The sequence below is a fragment of the Danio aesculapii genome, chromosome 10, assembly GCF_903798145.1.
Source record: "Danio aesculapii chromosome 10, fDanAes4.1, whole genome shotgun sequence".
NCBI classification, from domain to species: domain Eukaryota; kingdom Metazoa; phylum Chordata; class Actinopteri; order Cypriniformes; family Danionidae; genus Danio; species Danio aesculapii.
The window spans coordinates 24,320,803-24,345,187 of record NC_079444.1 but is presented as its reverse complement, the minus strand read 5'-3'; the positions used below and the strand labels follow the sequence as shown (position 1 = coordinate 24,345,187).

The following is a 24,385-nucleotide window of genomic DNA, read 5'->3' as shown; positions in this document are numbered from 1 at the left end:
AAAATTTTATTAGTAAACATACTCAGTACCTACAGGTATGTGTATGATATTCAGTAAAATGCTTATACGACCACCCGTGACCCGTACCTCTCAAAAAATTTAACTACATTAACTACACGCAACGACGTGTAGCGCAAGCTCTGTGATTGGTTGGCTTGGTAGTGCTGACGAGTGTGGGAGGAGGTGAGAGCCGCGCGAGACCAATGCAGTGAGTGTTTACAAATGTAGAGTCACGTGAAGGAGCTCAAGATGGAAACTGTAGTTTTGTGTTTACCTTATGATAAAAGTTGTTGCATGTCCGCCGATTCAGGCCTCAAAATGTGGGAGTTTGAGCCACTTGTACATTTAAGGTAGCGTTCAAAAAAACAAACACCAGCAAAGAAACTCGACACAGAGGAACATAAACACTTACTGCCAGTTAACATTTCAGAAGTGTTATTGCAGAGCAACACAAACAGCGCACAGAAGTATTAATGCACGGCTATGCGCATTGCATGCACTGTGGGTCACGCCGATCACTTGACGTAAGTATAAACCATGCTTAATTCTCCATCAGACTGTCACACACACTTATAACTGGGCACATTTAACTCAGACCACCAAACTGACAACAGCTGATGACCTAATCAATTTCAGACCCTAGAAACTGTCCTATAGACTTCCATAGCAAAAGACTGTCATTGACCTAACATTGGATAAAACTTTGTGAGCTCATAACTCTGCATCAGACTGTCATACAGAGTAGATTCTGGCCTCATTTAACCCAGTCTAGCCAGCAGCCAATCACTGATGACATTTTAACTTTCTAGCCACACCCTAACAACCAGATACTGCCCCTTGCAAGTGCCCCATAGACTTTCATTATAAATGCCCAGAGTATCTAAGTATCTATTTAACTAACTATCTATCTATGTATTCATTCTTTTTCAAACTGTTAACTAAATAAACTATTGCCAACAGGCTTTCTCAAGCCAGCCTCGAAATTTGTCTTAAAGTTTCCTAATCAAGTTATACAACTCAATATTCAGTTTCAGTTGGAAGTATAGGCTACATCAACATACTTAAATAAAAGTCAGTTTTACGCAAGATTCAAAAGTCGAACCTGAGTTCAGATCAAGCTTTTGTTATGGCTTTAAGGTGATAAAGCTGTAGTTAAGACGAAACTCACCTGAAACGACTGGTCTCGTCCATTGAAAGTCATTGGCTCTGTGAAGAACTCCGTGTCCTGCAGAAGCCTCCCGTGACCCCCGTACTGCAGCTCATCCGAGTTCAATTTGATCTTATATCTGATACGAAGCCATGATTAAGGAACTGTAAGAAGACTCCAGCGAAACGCTCTTTGGTCTTGTGACATTTATCTCTCTCTTATTCTTTCTTTCTCGTCAGGAGTAGCTCAGGGACAGATGGTTGGCCGGATAATGATAAACGCATGGGATGTGATAGATGGCTGTGCGAGAGAGAAGCCACCAGACAAATGACATGCAAGACATGGATCTCTATCTACATCTCCAGGTGAAACACAGGGACATTTACCAATCACAAGTCAGCTCTGAGCAAACAAATAATGACTTTCAGATTTTTTTTGCCATACAAATAACAAGCACTAAAATGTCATTCAGTATAATGATAGTTTATATAACAAAATCCAGGCAGGAATATTTAGAATGAGAATACTTCAATGACATATAAAGGATACATTTAGGGATCATGGTGCAGCCCTAAAACTTTTTCAAACTATTTCTTTTCATTATCCTGAAACTAAAAAAAATTACCCATCGGTGAAGATAAAAGTAAAAAAAAGTTAAAGTAAAAGTGAGAAAAAAGGTGTTGTTTAACTTTTTACATAATTATGTCATGCTGAGTGATGATTTAATATTATTTTACTTTAATACAGTATGTGTATGGAACATTTATTTATTTTGAATTGCATTACGGAACTTTATTCTCGATAGTACTTTAAACAATATGCAGGCCATGGTCTTTAGCCTCCTTGGTAGAGCAACTGACTCCCATGCAGAGAGCCGACATTTCAATCCCAGCTTAGAGTGGGTTGGGTGGTGTAGGCTACATTGCAATGACATAATTACACTGACAACTTCTAATGTTGAAGTGTTTGACACACAGTTTGAAACAATGTCCTGTTTGAGTACTTTTTCCATTTTGATTGTAGGTGTTTATTTCAATATATAGAATTTCTTGTACAATTTTTTTGTCTCAAACTACTCAAATGTCACTTTGGGCAAGTGTTGAATTTAAAATATATTTTTAAATTACATTAAAATAAATTTTTAAGATTTCAAGATTATTTTATTTAAAAAAATAAAATAAAACAAATACATACATTTTGGTTTAATATTTATAATGTGCAATTACCATTTTATAAAAGCAATATAGTATGATTCTATATATTATATTATATTTTATATAATAAACATACTATAAAGGTGCTGTAGACTTTTCCCTGGAAGTTGGTAACAACCAAAGAAATCAATATATGCAAAGAAAACAAATCTAATTAGTTTACAAATTAAGTTATGCGTAATGAAATGACGCAGGAAAAAAATATTGAACACATGAAGAAAGGGAGGTGTAGCCAGTGAAAGCCCAGACAGCAGCTGAAATCTCTCAGTAGTTCTTCAGCAACTCTCTGACCTTCCTCAGTGTAAATGAATATTCGCTGCTTCAGTCCAACATCTACATTATCAGGAGGTTGAAGATGAAACCAGGGTGGACATCTTAGCAAGACAATGATCCAAAACACAGCCAAGGAAACTCTCAAATGGTTTCAGAGAAAGAAAATCAAGCTGTAGAATGGCCCAGCCAATCACCTGACTTGAATCCAATGGAGAATACAAATTAAAGATCAGATTTGATAGACAAGATCCACAGAATCCATCAAGATTTGTACAATTTGTTAAAGTCTGTAAAAAAACTCACACCTGAGCAATTCATGCGACTTCAATCTCCATATGCGAGTCGTCTTTAAGCTGCCATCACCAAAAAAAGCCTTTTATGTAAAGTATTAAATACATTTCAGTATTTAATCTGGTTCCAAAATCTGGTTTATGTCAACAGCTTCTTTACAATTATATATATATATATATATATATATATATATATATATATATATATATATATATATATATATATATATATATATATATATATATATATATATATATATATATATATATATATATAATAATTGTTTTTTTATTTATTTATTTCTTTTTTTCGTAAACCACATAGTTAATTTAACTTCGATTTATAAAGATTCACATGAATGCTAAACATTATACCAGCAGCAGATTAGTCATGGTGTGCGATGCAGCAATTCCGATGATAAATACCAGCTACATTTTTAGATGGTGACCTCGTAATCATGTTATATGTAATTGAATCATCACTGTCCCGATGTTTAGTGGATCAAGACCTCTTGCAGTGCCTGAATTCACGTTCGCCACATAACTGACTCAAGCAGAGCTGAAGCGATAATTGTCAGTAAATACATGTTATGTGTCACAAGGACATTTAAAATTAGAACAGCTAATCTATTGGAGTCTTTAGTCAAGAGTTTGCAGTGTAGGAATATATCTCACCATTTCTTTTGAGACCCCTGGGCAAGCTTTTATGCCCCCCTGCTTGCTAAAGTAATCATTAGCTACAATTCACCTCCTATATGAGTCGTGTTTGAGTATTTATGTGTGTGCGTGTTCACATATGGACTAGAAAACAGGCTCTTATTGGTGAGAATAGATGAGAATAGACCTCAGTTGTGAAATTATGGGAAGCCTATTCTAATTAAAATACTTGAACTTAGTGGATTCTTATTATTAAATGTCTCAGATGTAACAGACACACAAAGTGCTGTTAAAATATGGCATTATGCAAATAAGACCAGACTTTAGCTTGGTTAAGTGCGAACTGTGAACTTGTTTGGTGTGAACAAATTTGAGTTAAACATGTGTGGTGAAAATGAATGCATGAAACTGAACAGAAAATTCCTGAAGGGCAACGCAGGCGGAAAAAGCTGAGTGTTTTTTCTTTTGTTAATATTCTACAATTTATGCTGTGTCGAACATCATGGAAAAATAGAAATATATATATATTTCCTGCATAACTTAAAAATGTTTCTGCATATATTTTCAGTGGCTGCAAGGGAAATGCTTTCAAAAATATATTTTTGAAGCTGTTAGACTTAATATTAGCATACGGTGTCAACTTTGCTTCCTCTAGTCATAAGAAGCCCTGAAGGTCAAGGTCAAGGAAAAAGATGTCAGTGGTTAACAATTAGCATGAATAATTGAATTGAAATCGATACTGTGAATTGTAAATGTATTTTGTGGAGTTACCCTGTGAAATGCTACAACTGGAAAATGATTTCTGACATTTGACTGCAACCAAATATCTCCTGTTATGTAACAAAGTACATTTTCACAGTGAGAGGACGAATATATTATGTGCTTTCACAGATTTTACAGTCAGTTTTGCTTTTGTATTATTGATATATTTGTGTGTACATACATACACTCACCGGACACTTTATTAGGTACACCTTACTAGTACTGGGTTGGACGCCCTTTTGCCTCCAGAACTGCCTAAATCATTTGTGGCATAGATTCAACAAGGTACTGGAAATATTCAGAGATTTTGGTCCATATTGACATCAGGCATCAGGCAGTTGCTGCAGATTTGTCAGCCGCACATCAATGATGCCTGTTCCACCACATCCCAAAGGTGCTCCACTGGATTGAGGTCTGGTGACTGTGGAGGCCATTTAGTACAGTAAACTCATTGTCATGTTCAAGAAACCAGTCTGAGATGATTCACACTTTATGACATGGCGTGTTATCCTGCTGGAAGTAGCCATCAGAAGATGGGTACACTCTAGTCATTATAAAGTACCTAATAAAGTGGCCGGTGAGTGTATATACTGTACATGTGCTTTTGCCATTTTTATTTTTTTAATTATTCTTTATCTATAGATCAAAGACGAAAAAGGAATCAGATTTGGGGGGCAACGCAGTGGCGCAGTAGGTAGTGCTGTTGCCTCACAGCAAGAAGGTCACGGGTTGGAGTCTCAGCTGGGTCAGTTGGCATTTCTGTGTGGAGTTTGCATGTTTTCCCTGCGTTCGCATGGGTTTCCTCCGGGTGCTCCGGTTTCCCCCACAGTCCAAAGACATGCAGTACAGGTGAACTGGGTAGGCTAAATTGTCCGTAGTGTATGAGTGTGAGTGAGTGTGTATGGATGTTTCCCAGAGATGGGTTGCGGCTGGAAGGGCATCCGCTGCGTAAAACATATGCTGGATAAGTTGGCAGTTCATTCCGCTGTGGCGACCCCGGATTAATAAAGGGACTAAGCCGAAAAGAAAATGAATGAATGAATGAATAATCAGATTTGATTATTAGATATATTTATTGATTGTTTTACTCATGTTGACTTGATTTTTAAAAATATTAATTGAAACGTTAAACATACACTTAATTAGCATTTAATAGGCCCACTTTTACAAATGTATTTTGATGTGGATTCCAAAACAGGACTTTTTTGATCCGCATATAATATTAATCCATTTTAACTTTAGTTTTAGTTCATTTACTTTTAGGTTAAGTGAAAATAAAAAAAACATTGTTTGGGAACTAGTTGACTGATTGATTGATTGATTGGTTGATTGGTTGGTTGGTTGGTTGGTTGGTTGGTTGGTTGGTTGATTGACTGACTGACTGTTTGATTGACTGATCCTTTTAAGTAATAAAAATGATTTTACATGGTCACGTTAACCCTGCTTTCAATACATTTCCCAGCTTTAAATTAGCATGTTCTAGACTGGTGACTTTTATATGTCAATGCTTGTAAAAGCTGCCAGCTGCTGTAGAGATTAGAGAAAGTCAAACACATTTTTTTTAATTGTGAGCTGGATAAGAAGGGCAGGTGGCAAACTTATTCTCATTAAACCAGGAAATCTCTACATCCACAAATTATGGCACAAATCCAAACCTCCCTTCCTCACTTCCCAAGAGAAGTTTTCCAGTCCTTCTTCAACAAACACACAAACAAAACAGCTCACAGAAGAGGGGTAAAAAACATCAGGTTCAGGAATTGCCAAGCACATCATTTTAAAAAGAGATTATATCCGCCGACTTGCCATGATAGTTTTAAAATCGGCAATAAAAGCACCACGGCTCGGTGTAAAATTGGGGATTTGAGAGGGATTCTGGGTGAATCTAGTAAACAGACAACAATGGCGTGTTTGCGAGGAGAACTGCACCCTCCCAAGAAACACCCGCTGCTTGATTTTCAGAGCATTTCTGCATCTTAGGGGAGGCTGGTAGGAAAGCAATCTCTGCTGTTTTGATTTCGCTCTTTTTCCTACATGCTGCCTTGCATTTTCAAATCCTCTCCGGCTCGATACGTTTTTGCTCTTTCCGTCTTTCCCCTTGTTTGTTCAGAAGGGGGCTGATTTCTCTTAAAGCTACACCCCAGTAGCTCTAAATGAAGGACGAAAGGTTCCACGGGCCTCCAGAACGATTGAGCGACGACTCTTGGGGGGTGGAAATCGAGTCTCTGCGCTACAGGAGGCTCTCTGGGAATCAACACAGCCGTGGGCCATTCACCCAAACTCCTTGAACTGTCGAAAATCTAATATCCTAAATCTAAAAATCTATACCCGCATGACCTTCTCTCATTCTGCCTCTTTATCTGCTTTGAAAGTTTCCTCCACCACGGCCGACTCTCTCATTTCAAACACACCTTATCGTTTCTCTCTCCAGCCAATTCTGGCCCTTTTTTTTATTTAGCTTCTAAAAGCTTTCTCGCTACTTTAATTCTGCCCTCAAATCGCCTCTGCTGAAAAGCTGGAAAATGTCCAGGCTATAACGCACTGCAGTAACAGCCCTGGAAGCTCTCGTTTCATAAGATTCATGTCTGCTTTCATCTCAGCGTAGATAAACAATTTTGTTTCTTTCATTCTGTGGCCACGCAAATTGCGCCTGCGTGCCCACCCCGTGTTCGCTGTGTGAATGAGATTAATGTTGGAATCTTATGATAGTGTCTACAACTTTAATCAATCACCATTAAATCGACATTAGACACTAATCAATCTCTACCATTTGTTTTGAATCCAACTGTTGTTTATCAAAGCTTGCATTTAGCATGGAATACAAGTGCGCTGCTACACACTGTGTACTGATTACTGTTTGTTGTAATGGTATGTGAATGATCAAACTGCTGTACATTATTGAGGCCCTAAAGGCAACATAGGCACAGTGGTGAAAAAAAATAAGATGACATGTACTGTAAAAAAATGCACTGTGTTCTACCTCCACAAGAAACGTTGTGTTATACCGTGAAACAATGGCATTCTTTTGATGAAGTATCACGTTTTCCCAAGAAACATTAAAAATCTATAACTTGTGGGAGTTTTTAGTTAGGTCTTAGCTTTTTTTGTGAGAGAATGCAAAGTATCTTGGAAGAATGTAACAGTTTTTCAAGAGAATGCAAAGTATCTTGGTAGAACGCAACAGTTTTAATTGACAGAACGCAAGATAAAGCAAAAGTTCCAGAAAGGATGCAACTGTTGTATTGCAGTTTTCTGTAAGAGATATCTGTCTTTGTTTTGCTCTGTGTAGCTCCACCCACTGCCCAATTATATTTCAGCATCCCGGGTTTCCTTGGTGAAAAACAACATATATTATTTCAATCTAAATTAAAGGCTCCCTCAATAGACCCTTTCCCACAGTGATACTGGTAAATATCCGGAAAATTAAATAAAAAAACGCTGTTCACACAGGCAAGGGTGTTTCGGAATTTTATCTGGAAAAGACCATTCACACATCCATTCTAAAATACAAGTTATTTCTGACATCGTTTACCAGAAATGACCTCCAAATGGCGGCGCTTGTATTTGTAAACATAAATGGGTCGGCCTTTTGTTGATGGTTTCTGCTTTGTCCCAGAGACATCCAAAGGCAGAAGTGTTATCGGCAACTAAATGTTTACACATTTGACTACATTACAAAATCTGTAGATGAATAAGTATAGTGAACAACTTCGATGAAAATATATGGAGGAACACTTTCGCATGTCGAGATGTACATAATTTGTTTGTGTGCTGGCGCTCACTGGCTCCTTCACGTGCACATATGTCAAGCAACTGAAGCAGAGCCGATAATTTTTTACACATTAGCATTAAGAAGGAACATAGAAACGTTATCTGACTAACATCTAGCAGCTACATGTGTGGAAAAATATTCAAAGGCTTTTATTTTCATAAACAGCAGGGATGTGAACGCGTCTGAGTGTTCTGATTGGCTGGAGTAGACATCTCACGTCAGCGCATTCTAGGGAGTGGCCGAAAATAATGTGACCTCTGGAGGACAGTATCAGCTTCTGAAATTAGATGCTGATTCATGAGGTCTTTTTAATTAGCAAACAATACAAATATTACACATGTAAACATTAGGTGATCAGCTTATTTTTTTAAGTCTTCATTGTCAGGTATGCCTGTTTTATATGACAACCAAGAAAGTGAATGAATGAACATGTTAGTTTCAGTATTGTTAGTTTTTAAAGATATTTAAAGGCTAGTGTGCTCCAAAACAGTGACAAAATTCACGTTTAGAATATATGAAACTGATATAAACATCTAAAGCTTGTAGTTTGTCACTTCTGCCTAATTTTTTTTCACGTCCCCTTAAACTACAGTTTCTCATGAAATCAAAACCAATCAAATGCTCTCAAGTATCTGACAAGCCCCGCCCTATTCAAGACGCTTCACATTTGCTTTTCATTTGATGCACTTGAGCTCAATCGCTTTCACTGGAAGAGCTGTGATGAAAACAAAATGCTACTGGCTGTTTTTAAAAAAGGGGAGAAGCTACTCTATGTCCCACCATCTCTTCGAGTTTCAGTTGAGATTACGTCAAATATCGAATAAAAATGCATATTTCAAAACCCTTCATGGAACCTTTAACAAAAGCAAATGTTCAGGAAAAATGCAAATGGACTTTTCCCTCTTGGATAAGCGAACAAACTAGTGTTGTTGTCTGAAACAATTGTTTTATAAATAATTTTCAGCAAGTCAATGTATGAGCATAGGAATTTTGAATTTGCATGGATAAATAAGTTTGTTGAAATGACTAATCAAATAGTGAGGTACAAATTATTGTTAAATACTGTATACATTTTTCAATTCTACTAGCTTTTTACTGTTGCTATAGTAACAAACTACAATTTTGAAATGTATCTGATTGACAGATAAACCTGTGCGCTTCTAATTTAACAATGTTGGTAATTTTAAAATTACTTCAGCAGTTTGCTTTAATTAGTCAGAGGCACATTTGACCATCCAAGTGAACTGTTAGCAAGCATTTTAGACACTTACTGTACAGTATGTTTTTGCTTCATTCATGCAGTCTTTTCTGTTTACTTCAGCTGCTCAGTTCTCTAGTACTATCAATAGCACAACCCATTTAAACGCTGCCAAAATTGAAATCACAATATGAATACACTTCCACTAAAATATTGAAATGTTATTTATACTGAATCAGCGTGTGCTGAATTCATTTCCATCTCTGCCTGTGTAAATACATTATGTGTGTCTGAATGCTGCACACCTGTTAAAAATATAAAAATATCAGTGCTTGAGTCTGAATGAAATGTCACTTTATGTAAATAAGTCTTATAATATTATATCAAAAGACTTATTATAAATCAAAAATGAGAAATAGATGTTGGCACGTCATTTCAAACACATCCAGGGAATGAGACTGAGCCCAAGTCACTAAAACGCAGAGATTACCACGTGTTTTTCTAAGTAATTAATGTAATTATTTCAGCTGACTGCATGTAAACCAGTTTGAGTGGCAGTTATTGAAGTCCCTCATGCGTGCCCTACGAATATGTAACATTATACAATCTATAGCCTTTCACCTCAATGTGGTGCATTAGTCTGCATGAATAATGCAGAGAAAAGTTTCCCAAGTGTGCACTCCTGTCCTGATGTACAACTCTCTGAAAGTGAGCTGAAGATGGTGCTTTCTCTCAATCGATCTGTAGAATTCTTGACCCCCGGGCACGTTTTAACTGGGGAACCCTTAAGTCTGCTATAGACCTGACTGCACTCGCTCTGTAGGGATGGACCACTTCTTTCTAGTCTGGAAGACTGGAGGACTTCTGTCATTTTTTGCTTCTGAGAGTGTGGTTTTGCTTTGGTAAACGCGGCTTAAAAACCAAACAAAGATTACAGAGAAATCAGGAACAAAGTGTGTATGTGAACTCTAAGGAATACTAAAAAGAATACAACTAGTACATGTATTTAATTAATAATACATAAATATTACATAGACGCAGTGGCTCAGTGGTTAGCACTGTCGCCTCACAGCAAAAAGGTTGCTGGTTCGAGTCCCAGCTGGGTGAGTTGGCATTTCTGTGTGGAGTTTGCATGTTCTGCCCGTGTTCGTGTGGGTTTCCTCCTGATGCTCTGATTTCCCCCACAGTCCAAAGACATGTGGTACAGGTGAATTGGGTAGACTAAATTGTCCGTAGTGTATGTGTGTGTAAATAAGTGTGTATGTGTTTCCCAGTGATGGGTTGCAGCTGGAAGGTTATCTGCTGCATAAAACAAATGCTGGATGAGTTAGTGCTTCAATCCGCTGTGGCGACCCCAGATTAATAAAGGGACTAAGCCGAAAAGAAAATGAATGAATGAATGAATGAATGAATAAATAAATATAAATTTACACACAACTAAATAAATAGACTCAATAATAGGCAAAAATTTGTGGATTGTTGTGTGCGCAGATACCATGTGGTCCTACTTATCTTTCAAAATTCAGTAGCAAAAGTGGTACTAACATTTAAAATGGTCATTGTGCAATTTTTTTAACATATAGGTGAATTGAATAAACCAAATTGGCCATAGTGTATGTGTGCATGTGAAAGTGTATGAGTGTTTCCCAGTATAGGTTGCAGCTGGAAGGGCATCCACTGTGTAAAACATATGCTGGATAAGTTTTTTTCTGGTATAAGTCTTACCGCTGTGCAGACCCCTAATGAATAAAGGAACTAAGCCGAAAGAAAATGAATGAATAAATAAATATGAAATATCTTTGATTTCTGTAATAATTATCATTTTTCATTAATTTATTATTTTGTTAAAATTTTGTTGGTGTCCAATATGAAATATGAAAAAAAGAAATACAATAAAATAAAAAAGAAATATTAACTATTTAAATATGTAATTCACAATAAAAAACAAACATTAAAGTACATTGATAATCTATAATAGACATACAGTGCAATCAATCAATCAATCAATCAATCAATCAATCAATCAATCAATCAATCAATCAATCAACCAATCAACCAATCAACCAATAAATAAATAAATCAATCAACCAATCAATCAATCAATCAATCAATAAATCTATTAGCCAACGGGAAAAGAAGAAATCCAGTTAGAGTAGCATGGTTCCAGCCAGTGGAATGATTTGTGGGCTTTGCCTGTTTGTCAAAGAGTGAAGTGTGCTATTTTTTTACAATACAAATCCTTGCAGTTTTTTTCTTACGGTCACTAATGGAATAAATCTATAAATAAACAATAATAGATGCTTTTCAGATTTTTGGTGATTTAAAAAATTCCCTACATGACCTTCCAATTTTGTGATTCTCCCTGCCTGTCTAGCTTCAGAAAACATGGCTGTGATCACCTATCAGAAGCTGGCGTGAGGCGGCCACGTTCTCATCGACCAGCCCCATTGGCTGAGCAGCCCCTCTGGACTTCATGGCCCCGGAGACCGGAAGAATCGATACTCTCCCACAAGGAGAAATGATTGATCGTCTTCCAAGACCCCTTTCCTGCCTCCCCCAAAACAAAACACTCCAGCGGTGGAGAAACCGGCCATAATGATCAGCTTTAAGCGATTAGTAACAGCTCCAGCCAGTCAGCAGCACAGAAACGAGGGACGGCAGATATGAAACACTACTAGACCTCTATATCAGGTATGTGTGTGTGTGTTGCTGTATTACGCATGAGATATAATGAGGATATGACTCACAGTTTCAAAGCCTGATCAGGTTGACGTCCTGGTGGGATTCATACTTCAACATCTCCGATATCAGCTCAGAGACACGGAGCAGGCTGCCGGAACAGAAAGAGAATGGTACAAATCTACTGGCAGGTCAAAAAAAGCGAAACGCCATTCGAATATCAATGAGTGTCATTTCAAACTCCACGTTTAGGTTCATGGCTTCAGGGTTGGAAATGTTTTTCACAAAGCCCACACTGGCTTTGGTTAAAGGCGATGTTTTAATGAGAAAAATACATGGGCAAACACAAAACGATTAGGTGTTTGGGGAGGCATGCGAGGGCCGTATTAACCTGCTCCATCCGCTGGTCCCACACTTCTAACACCCTCATCTCTCATCTTCAAAGCGCGACGGCTGGTGGCATGGATAGAGGGCTCCCCCCTCCTGCGTAAGACACAGAAAGGGCAGCGGCAGGGGCTGGAAGAAGCCTAAGTGGCCCTGGCTGAAGGGTGTCTTTATTCCCCGCCAAGCGGGCTCGCTGCCTGGGCTGTGATTAAATAGAGGCCCTGGTGGGAGGCCTTCAGTTGGTGGAGCTCATCTCCGGCAGCTCCCCGCAGTCCTTGTTCTCTGAAGAGGAGGCCAGGGGGTACGAGCAGGAGCTGTTGGATGGGCGAGGGCCTCTGCTCTGGGTCTGCTATAATGAGGGGCTGCTCGCTCAAGTCTGGAGCTGCTGGAGAGTGCATTAGCAACACGGTTCAAACTAGCCATTCAGCACGTGTAGTTCTGCACCTTGCAGAGGTGTTTATTACTTGGCAGTGGGGACATTTATAATTGAGTGCGAAAGCTGTCTGTAAGGCGAGTGCAAGGATGATTTTGTAGAGATGACAAAGCTTGTGCTGCAAAAAATATACATATATACAGTGGAGATCAAAAGTAGAGGGCAACCTACAAGTTTTCCTTAGAAAGAGATATTTTTAACTTAGTAATTTAAGACATTATATATTTATCATTGTAAACATTATCTCAATTAACACAGCTAACTTTTGAAATGCTGACAAGACAACATCAATTATGGCTAACTTTATAGCTTAGATTACACATTTTTCTGTTTTACTCATAACAGCGTGATACAAAAATGTGTACACCTATCAGCGCCAATAGCCTAGTGTTTAAAAGCGGCGACATATAGCACCAAGGTGCTCACGGTGACCCGAGTTTGAATCCCAGCTCGAGGTCCTATGTTGATCCTTCCCCTCTGTCTGCTCCCAGTGCTTTTCTGTATGTCCTTCACTGTCCTATCACGTTAAAGGTGAAAACCCCTAAAAATAATTATAAAAAATATGTAAACCTTACTAGTTTTCTAGGCATGGAAAGAACAAGTTGGCTAAAATCTAAAGTCTTTTTTTCATTCTTCAAGAATAACCTCTTTTGGAGACTGAATACTGGATGGAGAGTGATGCTTAACAGAATTTCCCATAGTTGTTTGATTGTGTTCGCATGTCTTTGGGCATTGAATTACTTTCACCATGTTTTCCTTCAGAACTGTAACAGTGGCTTTCGATGTTTGTTTATGATCATTGTCATGTTAAAAAAATTGCACAACGACCATTTTAAATGTTAGTACCACTTTTGCTACTGTATTTTGAAAGATAAGTAGGCCCACACGGTCTCTGCGCGCACAGCAATCCACAGATTTTAGCCTATTATTGAGTCTATTTATTTAGTTGTGTGTAAATTTATATTTATTCATTCATTCATTCATTCATTTTCTTTTCGGCTTAGTCCCTTTATTAATCTAGGGTCGCCACAGCGGAATGAACTGCTAACTCATCAAGCATTTGTTTTATGCAGCGGATGCCTTTCCAGCTGCAACCCATCACTGGGAACCACATACACAGTTATTCACACACATATATACTATGGACAATTGAGCCTATCCAATTAACGAATACCACATGTCTTTGGACTGTGGGGGAAACTGAAGCACGCGGAGGAAACCCACGCGAACGCAGGAAGAACATGCAAACTCCACAAAGAAACGCCAACTGACCCAGCCGAGGCTCGAACCTGCGACCTTCTTGCTGTGAGGCGACAGCACTACCTACAGCGCCACTGCGTCACCCCATTTATATTTATAAATTTTTTTTTATTAATTTCAGTAATAATACTGACTGATATGAAAATGTTCATATGATTTACTTACAATACAGTAGATATATGGTAGATTTATCACATGAGAGACTTGCTTTATTTTCCAAATAAATGGATCTAATAAGATTTGGATTATAAACAATAAATAAAAGTAAAAAATATATATATTTTTTTTTATTTAACATTACGATACACCCAAAATCATTCTACATAAATCTGCAGATTTTTTACAATATTCTGTGCAGAAATGGCAAAAAATATCTGTAGATTCTGTCTGGTCCTACTGATAAGTAATGTCTTGCTGATTTTCCTGTAGCCTTCACCTTACTTGTGTAAAATAATTAGTTTTTTACTCAGGTCTAGAGACATGTATTTTTCATGTGGTGCCATTAGTGGCAGCATGAAATGGGAAGAGTTTTTAACCCTTTAATAGTCAACTGTCTGCTGGACACCTGTGTTATGAATGAATTATGCAGATGTTATTTTGTAAATAAGATTTAGTCATATCAGCAGTTTGGAAATTGATTGTGTTCATTAGGACATTAACTAAAATGGTACTTTTAGTGAGTGTATTTAAGTGAGTGTATTCATTTATGCTGAACAATGTATATAATGTATAAAAGAGATTTGAAAGACAACAATGACTAAAATTAGAGAACAATTTTGGGAAAAAAAACTTCCAGTTATTTGTGTCAATTTGTCATTTGGTATTAACTAGCAGCCAAATTTTCCATTACCAATTTATTATTATGATTATTTATGATCATAGTTAAACTGAGGAAACACTGAAAAATGTGTACAAAAGTCAGTAATGGTGGAGGTGAAGTTCATGGTTTGGTTCATTTTATACAGCAGGAGTTTGACCTTTTATAAAGCTACATGGCAGAAAGAATGTAAATGTTTATCATAATCCTTCTTTGCTTTCATCGGTCAAACAGTCAGCAATGTTTATGCAGGATAATGAGCCCCATTAAACACCAAAACAGGTAAAGCAGTTCCATAAAGCTGAAAGCACTTTAAAAAAAGGCCAGCCCAATGCCCTGATGTAAACCTTATTGAACATTTCTAAAAAATCAAACAAAGTTATGGCTAAGAGACTTACTTCAGTTGGGGAAGTGTGGAAGAGACTGAAGAAGAGTGGATCAAGCTTGCAGCAGAGCAGTGGGAGAAACTAGTGATGTTCTTTGAATGCAGAATGTGCTACTAATTATTGACTGCTGTACATTTTAGAAATGTCACTTTTATAAATAAGTAAAAGTAATTTAAGCTTATTTTTGTTCCATTTTCATTTTACAACCATTGCTGTTCTCTAATTTTGATCACTGTTTTCCACAAAAATAAATAGTTTTTTAATGCCTTACAACAAACAAAAACAATAGAACATTAGTGTTTAAAAATTGCTGCCTAATCTATCTCCACTAGATACAGTATACTTAATGGCCACTATATTGTGTTCATCTGTTCAACTGCTCATTAATGTAAATATGCACTCAGGCATGTAGATGGGGTCAAGCAATCTGATGAAGTTCAAACACAGCATAGGAATGAAGGAAAGGTGATTTAATGACTTTAAAAGTGAATAGTTCTTGGTGCCAGTCAGGCTGGTGTGAGAATTTCTGCTGATCTAATAGAATTTTTATGCACATCTTTAAGGTTTTATTTGATACAAACAGCTGGATCTATTCTGGTTTGTGTCAGTTTTTTAGACTGATTGTGTTGTAATGGCATGGGGGAGATTTTGTTCAATTCACTGTTGTTCAATCTGGGAAGCAAAAAGTGGTTAAACTCTGTACTCATAAGCTGTACCTTTATAAATTGGCTGGTCAGTGTCCATTCAACATATTTATGTGTAGGGAAAAATTATGCTATAACAAAAGCACGTACACTGAACCAATGGGAAACAACTTGTTCAACTGAAACAATTCCAAACTTTTCCATTTTGTAAGGAACAATTCTAGTATTTCATCATGTTTAAAAGTTAAAAGGATATTGCCAGTCTCAAACAACACATCTCTTGTGGCTTCTAGCAACAATATTCTCTTAGCATTGGCTTCAACCTTGCAATGCACACATAGTGTTTGTCTTTTTACTTATTTATCAAACTGCTGCCTGGCAAAGTGTGCCTCCTAAACAATTGTTGACTATCACAGACGAGAAGTATCCCTGTCCGCTTCCTTGACTGCGAGAAGACACAAACTAAGAGCAAAAACACATTGAATGAAACATAAAAGTGTAAAGAGGTATGCGGAAAGAGTCTGGAGATACTCCTATATCATGGTATCGATCACATTCTTTTTCCCTTGAAGCATCGAGATTGCAGAAAACCCCTAGCGGAGGCTAAAGCCTCCCCCAGCATAGAGATCAGTTCTTGGGGGCAAAATAAATAGATCCCTCCCCATCTGAAGCAGCTGCCCCTGCACGTTTGCCACCACATTCTGCTGTTTTATTGATCTGAGGTATATATGCATCCAATCTGAAGGCCTGATGTTTCAAGGGACTCATAAATAGATTCATGATTGGATGCAAACAAATGCCTTGAAAAAGACTGAAGACTAGAATTAGGACAAGAATGCAGATTTATAGAGTTAAGACTCAATTTATTTAGCATTTTGATTATGAGAAAAAGCTAAATTTCTAAATATTTAAATGTTTTACCATATCTGTAATATATATTACTTGGCATTTTCAGTTCTCCTTTAAGATTAATGTTGAAGACGATAATACTGTACTACTATTCATATTAAATATGTATTTAATGATGTAAACAACATTTTGTATGTAACAAATACAACATTATTATTATCATTATTGTTGTTATTAATAATTTAAAATATGTATTTAACAGTGTTAACCAACTTTTTAAAATTAAATATGAATAATAATATGGTTAATTGATTTACATTAATTTAATTTACATTTGTTTTACCTTCCAGTGACAACTCACTACTAGGAAACACCCATACATGATATTTCAGTACTATTTTACAGTTCTTGAACTATAATAATCACTGTGTCAATTACATGTATACAGTGCATCTTTAGATTGAAAGCAGAATTTTCAGCATTAGAGAAATGCACTTTCTATCAAAAACAACAACTGGACCAGCTTCATCTTTGAGAGTTGTAAACAGGCAAAGGCACATGTTTTTTGTGAGAGCAAATCTATGCGAGTGGGTGATGTTTGATGAGGCGTAGTTTCTTTCGTTGTAGGGTGTCTGGTTCTCTCCTCCTAATTGGAGTCTCCATATCAACACAAAGTCCCATTGGTGCAACCTGAATGCCCTAATACAGCATCGCATGTGCACAAACACACATAAACATGTACGCACAATGGCACGGACAGCTCATTCTGTGTGATGACAGTCACCTCTATCATCTCTAAGTAAAAATCTCCTTGACCAGGTTAGGAGAGCAGCTTTAATTAAAGCCACTGACCCAGGCTTGTTTAAGTGTTTAAAAGGGAAAAAAGTAAATGTAAGTAAATATGTTGATATATTTACAACTAAGGCAACAACAAAGTGTTACCATAACATTTATATAAATGGATAAACATGTACAGTGGTGTAAAAGTGTTCACCCCCTTGTAGATTTTTTGTTTGTTTTTGTGAATGTTTCAGATCATCGAACAAATTTAAAATAATATTCAAAAATAACACAAGTAAATGCAGTTTTGAAATGAAAACTAAATACAAAACTGCAATCAAATGTTTTCAATAACTTCCAATGAGTCTGTTACAGCTCTGTGGAGAATTTTGGCCCACTCATCTTTGTAAAATGGTTGTAATTCCACCCAAATTGGATGGTTTTCAAATAGAGGTGTGAACCTACACTGGTTTCACGGTTCGGTTACGATTATCATGCCATCGATTCGGTTCAAATCGATAATTCGGTGCATCACGGTGCAGTGGCGATGCTTTCCATACACAATTTTATATTTTCTTCACAGCACAGCAATTCTTTTATTAAAATGTATAAATATATTTATATACTATTTGTAATACAATTTTATCCGTTTCTTAGAAACAGTCTGATATATAAACTTTACCTTTAAAAACTCAAGTGCACAGAACAACATGAGCATTTATAGCAAATAAACAAATATAAATATCTCGCTCGCTTTCTGAGCCTTGTCTAGCGAGTTCTTTCTTACACCCATATGATTGGTCACGCGCTCAACAGAAAGAGCTGCGATTGGCTCATATGCACTGGCGCTGTTCACAGATGAGTGACACTGATAAACAGCAGTGGTGATCACAGCTGATCCATGATAGACGCGCAGAAAACTTGCTCTGCAGACACGTGCTTGTGTCTGTATCTAGAAGTATTGCTGTAACAGCCAAACGGTGAGCAAAAGTCATGTCAGCAGGTCAAATGGGCCACAGTGAGAGAGGGAAATGGAGTTTACTTTCATTTTCTCAATCGCAGAAAAATAGGGACTTTTGCTGTCAGTGTCAGTGAAAGACTGTACAGCAAACACACACACACACACACAGTGAAATTGTGCACAGTTTCTGCGTTTTTAAGTAGTTTGAGCGTTATAAATACTCGCACTTGCCTCCCTCGCCATAGTAAGCTACAGCAACATAGCGCATATAAGATAAACGATGTCAGTACATAATAACCGGTTATGATTATTATTGAACCAATACCAAATTGTCTGCATCTGCATCGCTGTGCACCAAAGAATCAATTAATTTTAACATCCTTATTTTTAAACCAACTTTTTTAAGGTCATGCCACAGCATCTCAATTGGATTCAGGGCAGGACTTTGACTAGGCCACTTCACAGTATTTATATTGTTTTTCTTCAGCCATTCAGAAGTAAAGAACCCAAGTTTGCTTCAGCTGTAGTTTTAGATTTTGTTTTTCCTTAATAATAAAAACTTTCACTGCATGATGTGTTTACTCGTGTTATCTTTGACTAACATTTAAATTAGTTTGATACTCTGAAACATTAAAGTGTGACAGATGTGCAAAAATAAGAAATCAACAAGGGGCAAACACTCTTTAACTCCAATGTAAATACATAAATAAAATAGGTGTGTGAAAAAGTGCACAATGGAACAAAAGGGTTAAAAGCGTCAATAAATGAATGGATGAATGCTTTAATTGCATGTGGGTAATGGTTAATAAAAATGGAAACAACTTTTTCTATCAGAAATCTTTCTAACAAAAACAACAACTGTACCAGCTTCATCTTTGAGAGTTGTAAACAGGCAAAGGCGCGTGTTGGTGACTGAGGGTATTTGTGAGAGCAAATCTATGCGAGTGGGTGATGTTTGATGAGGCGTAGTTTCTTTCGTTGTAGGGTGTCTGGTTCTCTCCTCCTAATTGGAGCCTCCATATAAACACAAAGTCCCACTGGTGCAACCTGAATGCCCCAATGCAGCATCACATGTGCACAAACACACATAAACATGTACACACAATGGCACGGACAGCTCATTCTGTGTGATGACAGTCACCTCTATCATCTCTGCAGCCAATTAAATGTGTTTTCAAGCCTTGACAGGCGGTTTTCGCCCCTCCCCTTCCTCCCTAGTGTACAAACTCGTCTTTACACATCAATGGAAACATGTCACAACCAATGGCAGATCGGCCTCTAAAAAACATGAAGTGCTGAAGGACACACACACGCACTTGTTATTTAATCTTTTATGTCTTTCCATAAATGCAATGATTTTTTATACTGTACATACTGTATATTCAACCCTACCTTTGAGGGAAACAATCTGGAGATTTTCAAAAATATATATATTCTCTGTGATTTATGAGCTCTTTTTCTCATGTGGACCAAAAAATGTCCCAAGGTCAAGCATTTCTGCTATGAATCAACTTGTGGGGATATTTGGACCACCTCTCTCTCAGGTACTTGCTGTATATTTTACAGATCCCATATACATGTAAACACGGTCCATCAATCCACTGAGATGAACAGTATTTCTATGCGTAATCTGTCCTGGATAGTGCAATAATTACCGGAACATCAAATGTTATGTTAAATGTACACCTTGAAATGGCATGTCTTGGGTCCTATTATCTGTTTATTATCCTTTTACTTGTTTATTATTCACTAAAATGATTAATTTAATAGTTTTCTTTTAAGCACCCAAAATATTGCAATTCATTTTGGACATTTGATTGATTGATTGACTGATTGATTGGTTGATTAGATGATTGGTTGGTTGGTTGGTTGACTGATTGATTGATTGATTCATTCATTCATTTATTCATTCATTGACTCATTCATTCATTTATCACTAATCTTGTCACAATTCACATACTACCCATCCTAAATAGTATTTAATAGACAAATTAGCATGTCCCAAATCCTATTATGAATAAAAAAGTATTCCCGGAAATTACCCACATAGTCTACTATTTCTGCTAGAAATTCACAGGACAGATTTGCACACACTCTAACTGTTAATATTGCCCACAACACACAGTGTGTTTGTCGAGGATTCAATCCGTTTGTTAAGCCTGACCTCACACATCACAGTTTCTGGGTCCAAATGCTCTGTTAGATGCCAAAAGTGAACAACAAATTGTAGTAATATATGCTCAGAGTGTGCTCCAATAATATTGAAAACATGATTGCAATGCTTATATCCATACCTAATCTCAGCTGGTCAGACAGTGATGCATGTTTTATAAATCATTAAAATATTGGTGTCTGAGATGCAGAAAGCCTAGAGATGTTGTGAACACTACGATTTTGTAAAATAATAACATTTGACTAAACAATGGTAGTAAACAGCTATTAAGAGAGTTTTCGCAATTCAAATGAGTAGAGGAAATTAACAAGCAGATTAAAACAACAAAAAGTGTGTCAGCGCAATAGCCTAGTGGTTAGCGTGCTGACATTGTGCAGTAGCACTTCTGGGCAGCCCGAGTTCAAATCCCTGCTCAAGTATATTTACCGACCCTACCCCACTTCGCTTCCTGTTTTGTTACTGTCCTATCTAGTAAAGGCAAAAAAGGCCAAAAATAAATCTTTAAAAAAACTACAAAAAGGGTTAAACGTGTTTGAAAACTACAAGCAATGTGGATACGTGAGACTGACAGTTAAGTGGAGAGGTTTAGATAAAGGCGTTAGAATGATTGTTAATATCCAATCTGATGAAAGATATTTAATGGAATGTAATCAGGATTATACTTAATCTGCAACAACATTAAATGTGTTTCCATCAGCCTCTAAACTATACACTCTTCACACAAAAAGTATGTACATTTTCTTTACAAAAAACTGCATACTTTTAGGGCATAGTATAAGTAGGTGAATCAGTATGTAGAATAAGATGTGCTTATCTTCTGGAACAGCTTGATTTAAAAGGATACTTCCCAGCATGCTCTGCTGCCACCCTGTAGTCCGTGTAGCTGTTGCAGGGATGGAAGTTGAAAATAAACAGCAGGTTTGCACGTTCAAATACAATCACCTTGTCATCTTGATTCAGAGTCGTGACTGCAGCCTGAGAGAAAGCAAAACAAGATGTAAATGATTTAACTGGCTGTCAAATTGAAAGAATTTTAGAGTAAGATTTGCTTTCTAGATTTTACTTTATATTATCTAAATCTGCACTAAAACTGCCCAAAACCACTGCCCTAAATCTGGTTTGTTTGATTTAGCTGGTCCGACTTGTTGGATTTATAAAGTTTTGAGCAACTTGTTAAACACCTAGAAGAGCAGAGTAAATAAAAATCTCCTTGACCAGGTTGGGAGAGCAGCTATAATTAAAGCCACTGAACCAGGCAACAAGTGTTCAAAAGGGTCAAAAGCAAATGTAAGCAAATGTGTTGATATATTTACAACTAAGGTAGCAACAGTGTTACTATAACATTTATATAAATGGATAAACATGTACAGTGGTGTAAAAAAAGTGTTCATCCCCTTATTGATTTCTTATTCTTTAACATGTTTGTCACACTTTCATTTTACAGCTTATCAAACAAATTTAAAATAAAAGTCAACGATAACACAAGTAAATGCAGTTTTGAAATGAAAACTAAATACAAAACTGCAATCAAATGTTTTCGATAACTTGCAATGAGTCTGTTACAGCTCTGTGGAGGAAATTTGGCCCACTCATCCTTGCAAAACAGTTGTAATTTACCCAGATTGCATGGTTTTCAAACATGGACCGCCTTTTTAAGATTATGCCACAGCATCTCAGTAGGATTCAGGTCAGGACTTTGACTAGGCCACTCCAAAGTCATATTGTTTTTCTTCAGCCTTTCAGAAGTGTGCCCAAGAACCCAAGTTTGCTTCAGCTGTAGCTTTAAATTTTGTTTTCCCTTAATAGAAAAAAACTTTTACTGCATGATGTGTTTACTTGCGCTGTCTTTAACTGACATTGACATTTGATTGATGATCTGAAACAGTAAAGTGTGACAGACATGCAAAAAAATAAGAAATCAGTAAGGGGGAAAACACATTTCACACCACTGTAAATACATAAATAAGATGAGTGTGTGAAAAAATGCAAATTGGAACAAAATGGGTAAAACCAATAATAGATGAATGGATGAATGCATTAATTGGTAATGTGGGTAAAGGTTAATAAACATGTAAACAACAACTACTACTACTACTATTACTACTACAAACTTTTATAATAGTGATAAACAAACAAACAGAGAGAGAAAAAATGGTGTGGGTTAGTGAAAATATTGTCAATACAATATATATCAAACATGTAAAAGTATATCAGCATATATATCAAATAAATAAATTACAAAAAACTAACAAATGAATGAATGAATTGATTAATGAAAATAAAGTATTTTGTTAAAGATGCTGAAAATCATATCTCTGCTTTCTTCATTACAAGGTGTTTGTGTGTATGTGTGTGCGTGCATGTGTGAAATGGTCTTCCCGCGTCATGGCTGGTTGGCTGTATTATGCAAATTCATTATTATAAGGACCATGCATCTCATATTCCATTTATCATAGCAGATAAATAGCTCCCCACAGCATAACAGATGGCAAGGACAGATCCAGCAAGCAAATTTACAGCGGGTTTCATCTGTAGGTTAAAATCAGTTTGAGACGTGCACATGCAGGAATCACCTGAGCGGCAGTCAGCCAGCTGTATTTGTCTTCTGTGAGATTCATGTCACGGTCGAAAGCGTATAGTTGTCGGTATCGCAGATGCTCCGTGTCCACCAGGTTGAACTGGCGACGGGCATAATAGTAGCTCTCATTGTTTCCTTCCCTAGGAAAGTCCAGCCATTCCGGATGGCCAAACTCATTGCCTGAGAAAAGAAAAGTTTGAAAAATGAAGAAGCTTTTATCGACAAAACAAGAAAACACACCCTGGAGCATTTGAGATAATTTGGCGTGTTATGAAAATGTTATAACCTACCTTCCCTACAGCTTCATTTCACAAGAGATTTTCTTACACTGCTGTGTGATTTTTTTTTAAACTAAATAAGATTTGTTTTTAATTTTACCTGTATTATCATGATGGCTTGGTCATTAACAGCTACAAAGTAAGGCTCATCTAAAGATCTCCAGAGGAAATGCTTGTGTAATTTTATTAGCCTTCTTTTCTCTAGGATATTTATTTTGGATAAAGAGAACAACTTTGATAAAAGTAAGAGAAACCATATTTGCTGGAACTGGATTTTTTTACTAAGGAACCTTAAACCAAAATATTAACTAATTAAAATACAGTATATTCCATATTATCTACTATATATACTGTATCACTACTAATAATAATAGTAACATTCTTATTATTATATTGCATTTACTGTACTGTATATACAGTTAGGTTCATAAATATTTGGACATCGACACAATTCTTACATTTTTGACTCTATACACCAACACAATGGATTTGAAATGAAATGAACAAGATGTGCTTTAACTGCAGGCTGTCAGCTTTAATTTAAGGGTATTTACAGATTATTCCAAATCAGGTGAACGCTGTTGGAATTACAACATTTCGCATACGTGCCTCCCACTTGTTCAGGGTCCAGAAGTAATTGGATAATTGGCTTCTCAGGTGTTCCATGGCCAGGTGTGTTTTATTCTCTCATTATCCCAATTACAACGAGCACAAAAAAGGTCCAGAGTTCATTTCAAGTGTGCTATTTGCATTTGGAATCTGTTGCTGTCAACTCTCAAGATGAGTTCCAAAGAGCTGTCACTATCAGTCAAGCAAGCCATCATTAGGCTGAAAACACAAAACAAACCTATCA

General features: G+C 36.8%; 1 protein-coding gene across 1 annotated transcript in view; it reads right to left on the bottom strand.

Moving 5' to 3' along the window:
- gbe1a (glucan (1,4-alpha-), branching enzyme 1a) overlaps positions 1–24,385 on the bottom strand; it is a 251,831-nt gene that overhangs the window by 45,493 nt on the left and 181,953 nt on the right. Inside the window, exons 13-15 of the mRNA XM_056466954.1 lie at positions 23,250–23,434; positions 21,521–21,651; positions 1,169–1,286 (exon numbers count right to left, since the gene is read on the bottom strand). Of these exons, the coding sequence (XP_056322929.1) occupies positions 1,169–1,286; positions 21,521–21,651; positions 23,250–23,434 (434 nt within the window). The remainder of the gene's footprint in view (positions 1–1,168; positions 1,287–21,520; positions 21,652–23,249; positions 23,435–24,385) is intronic.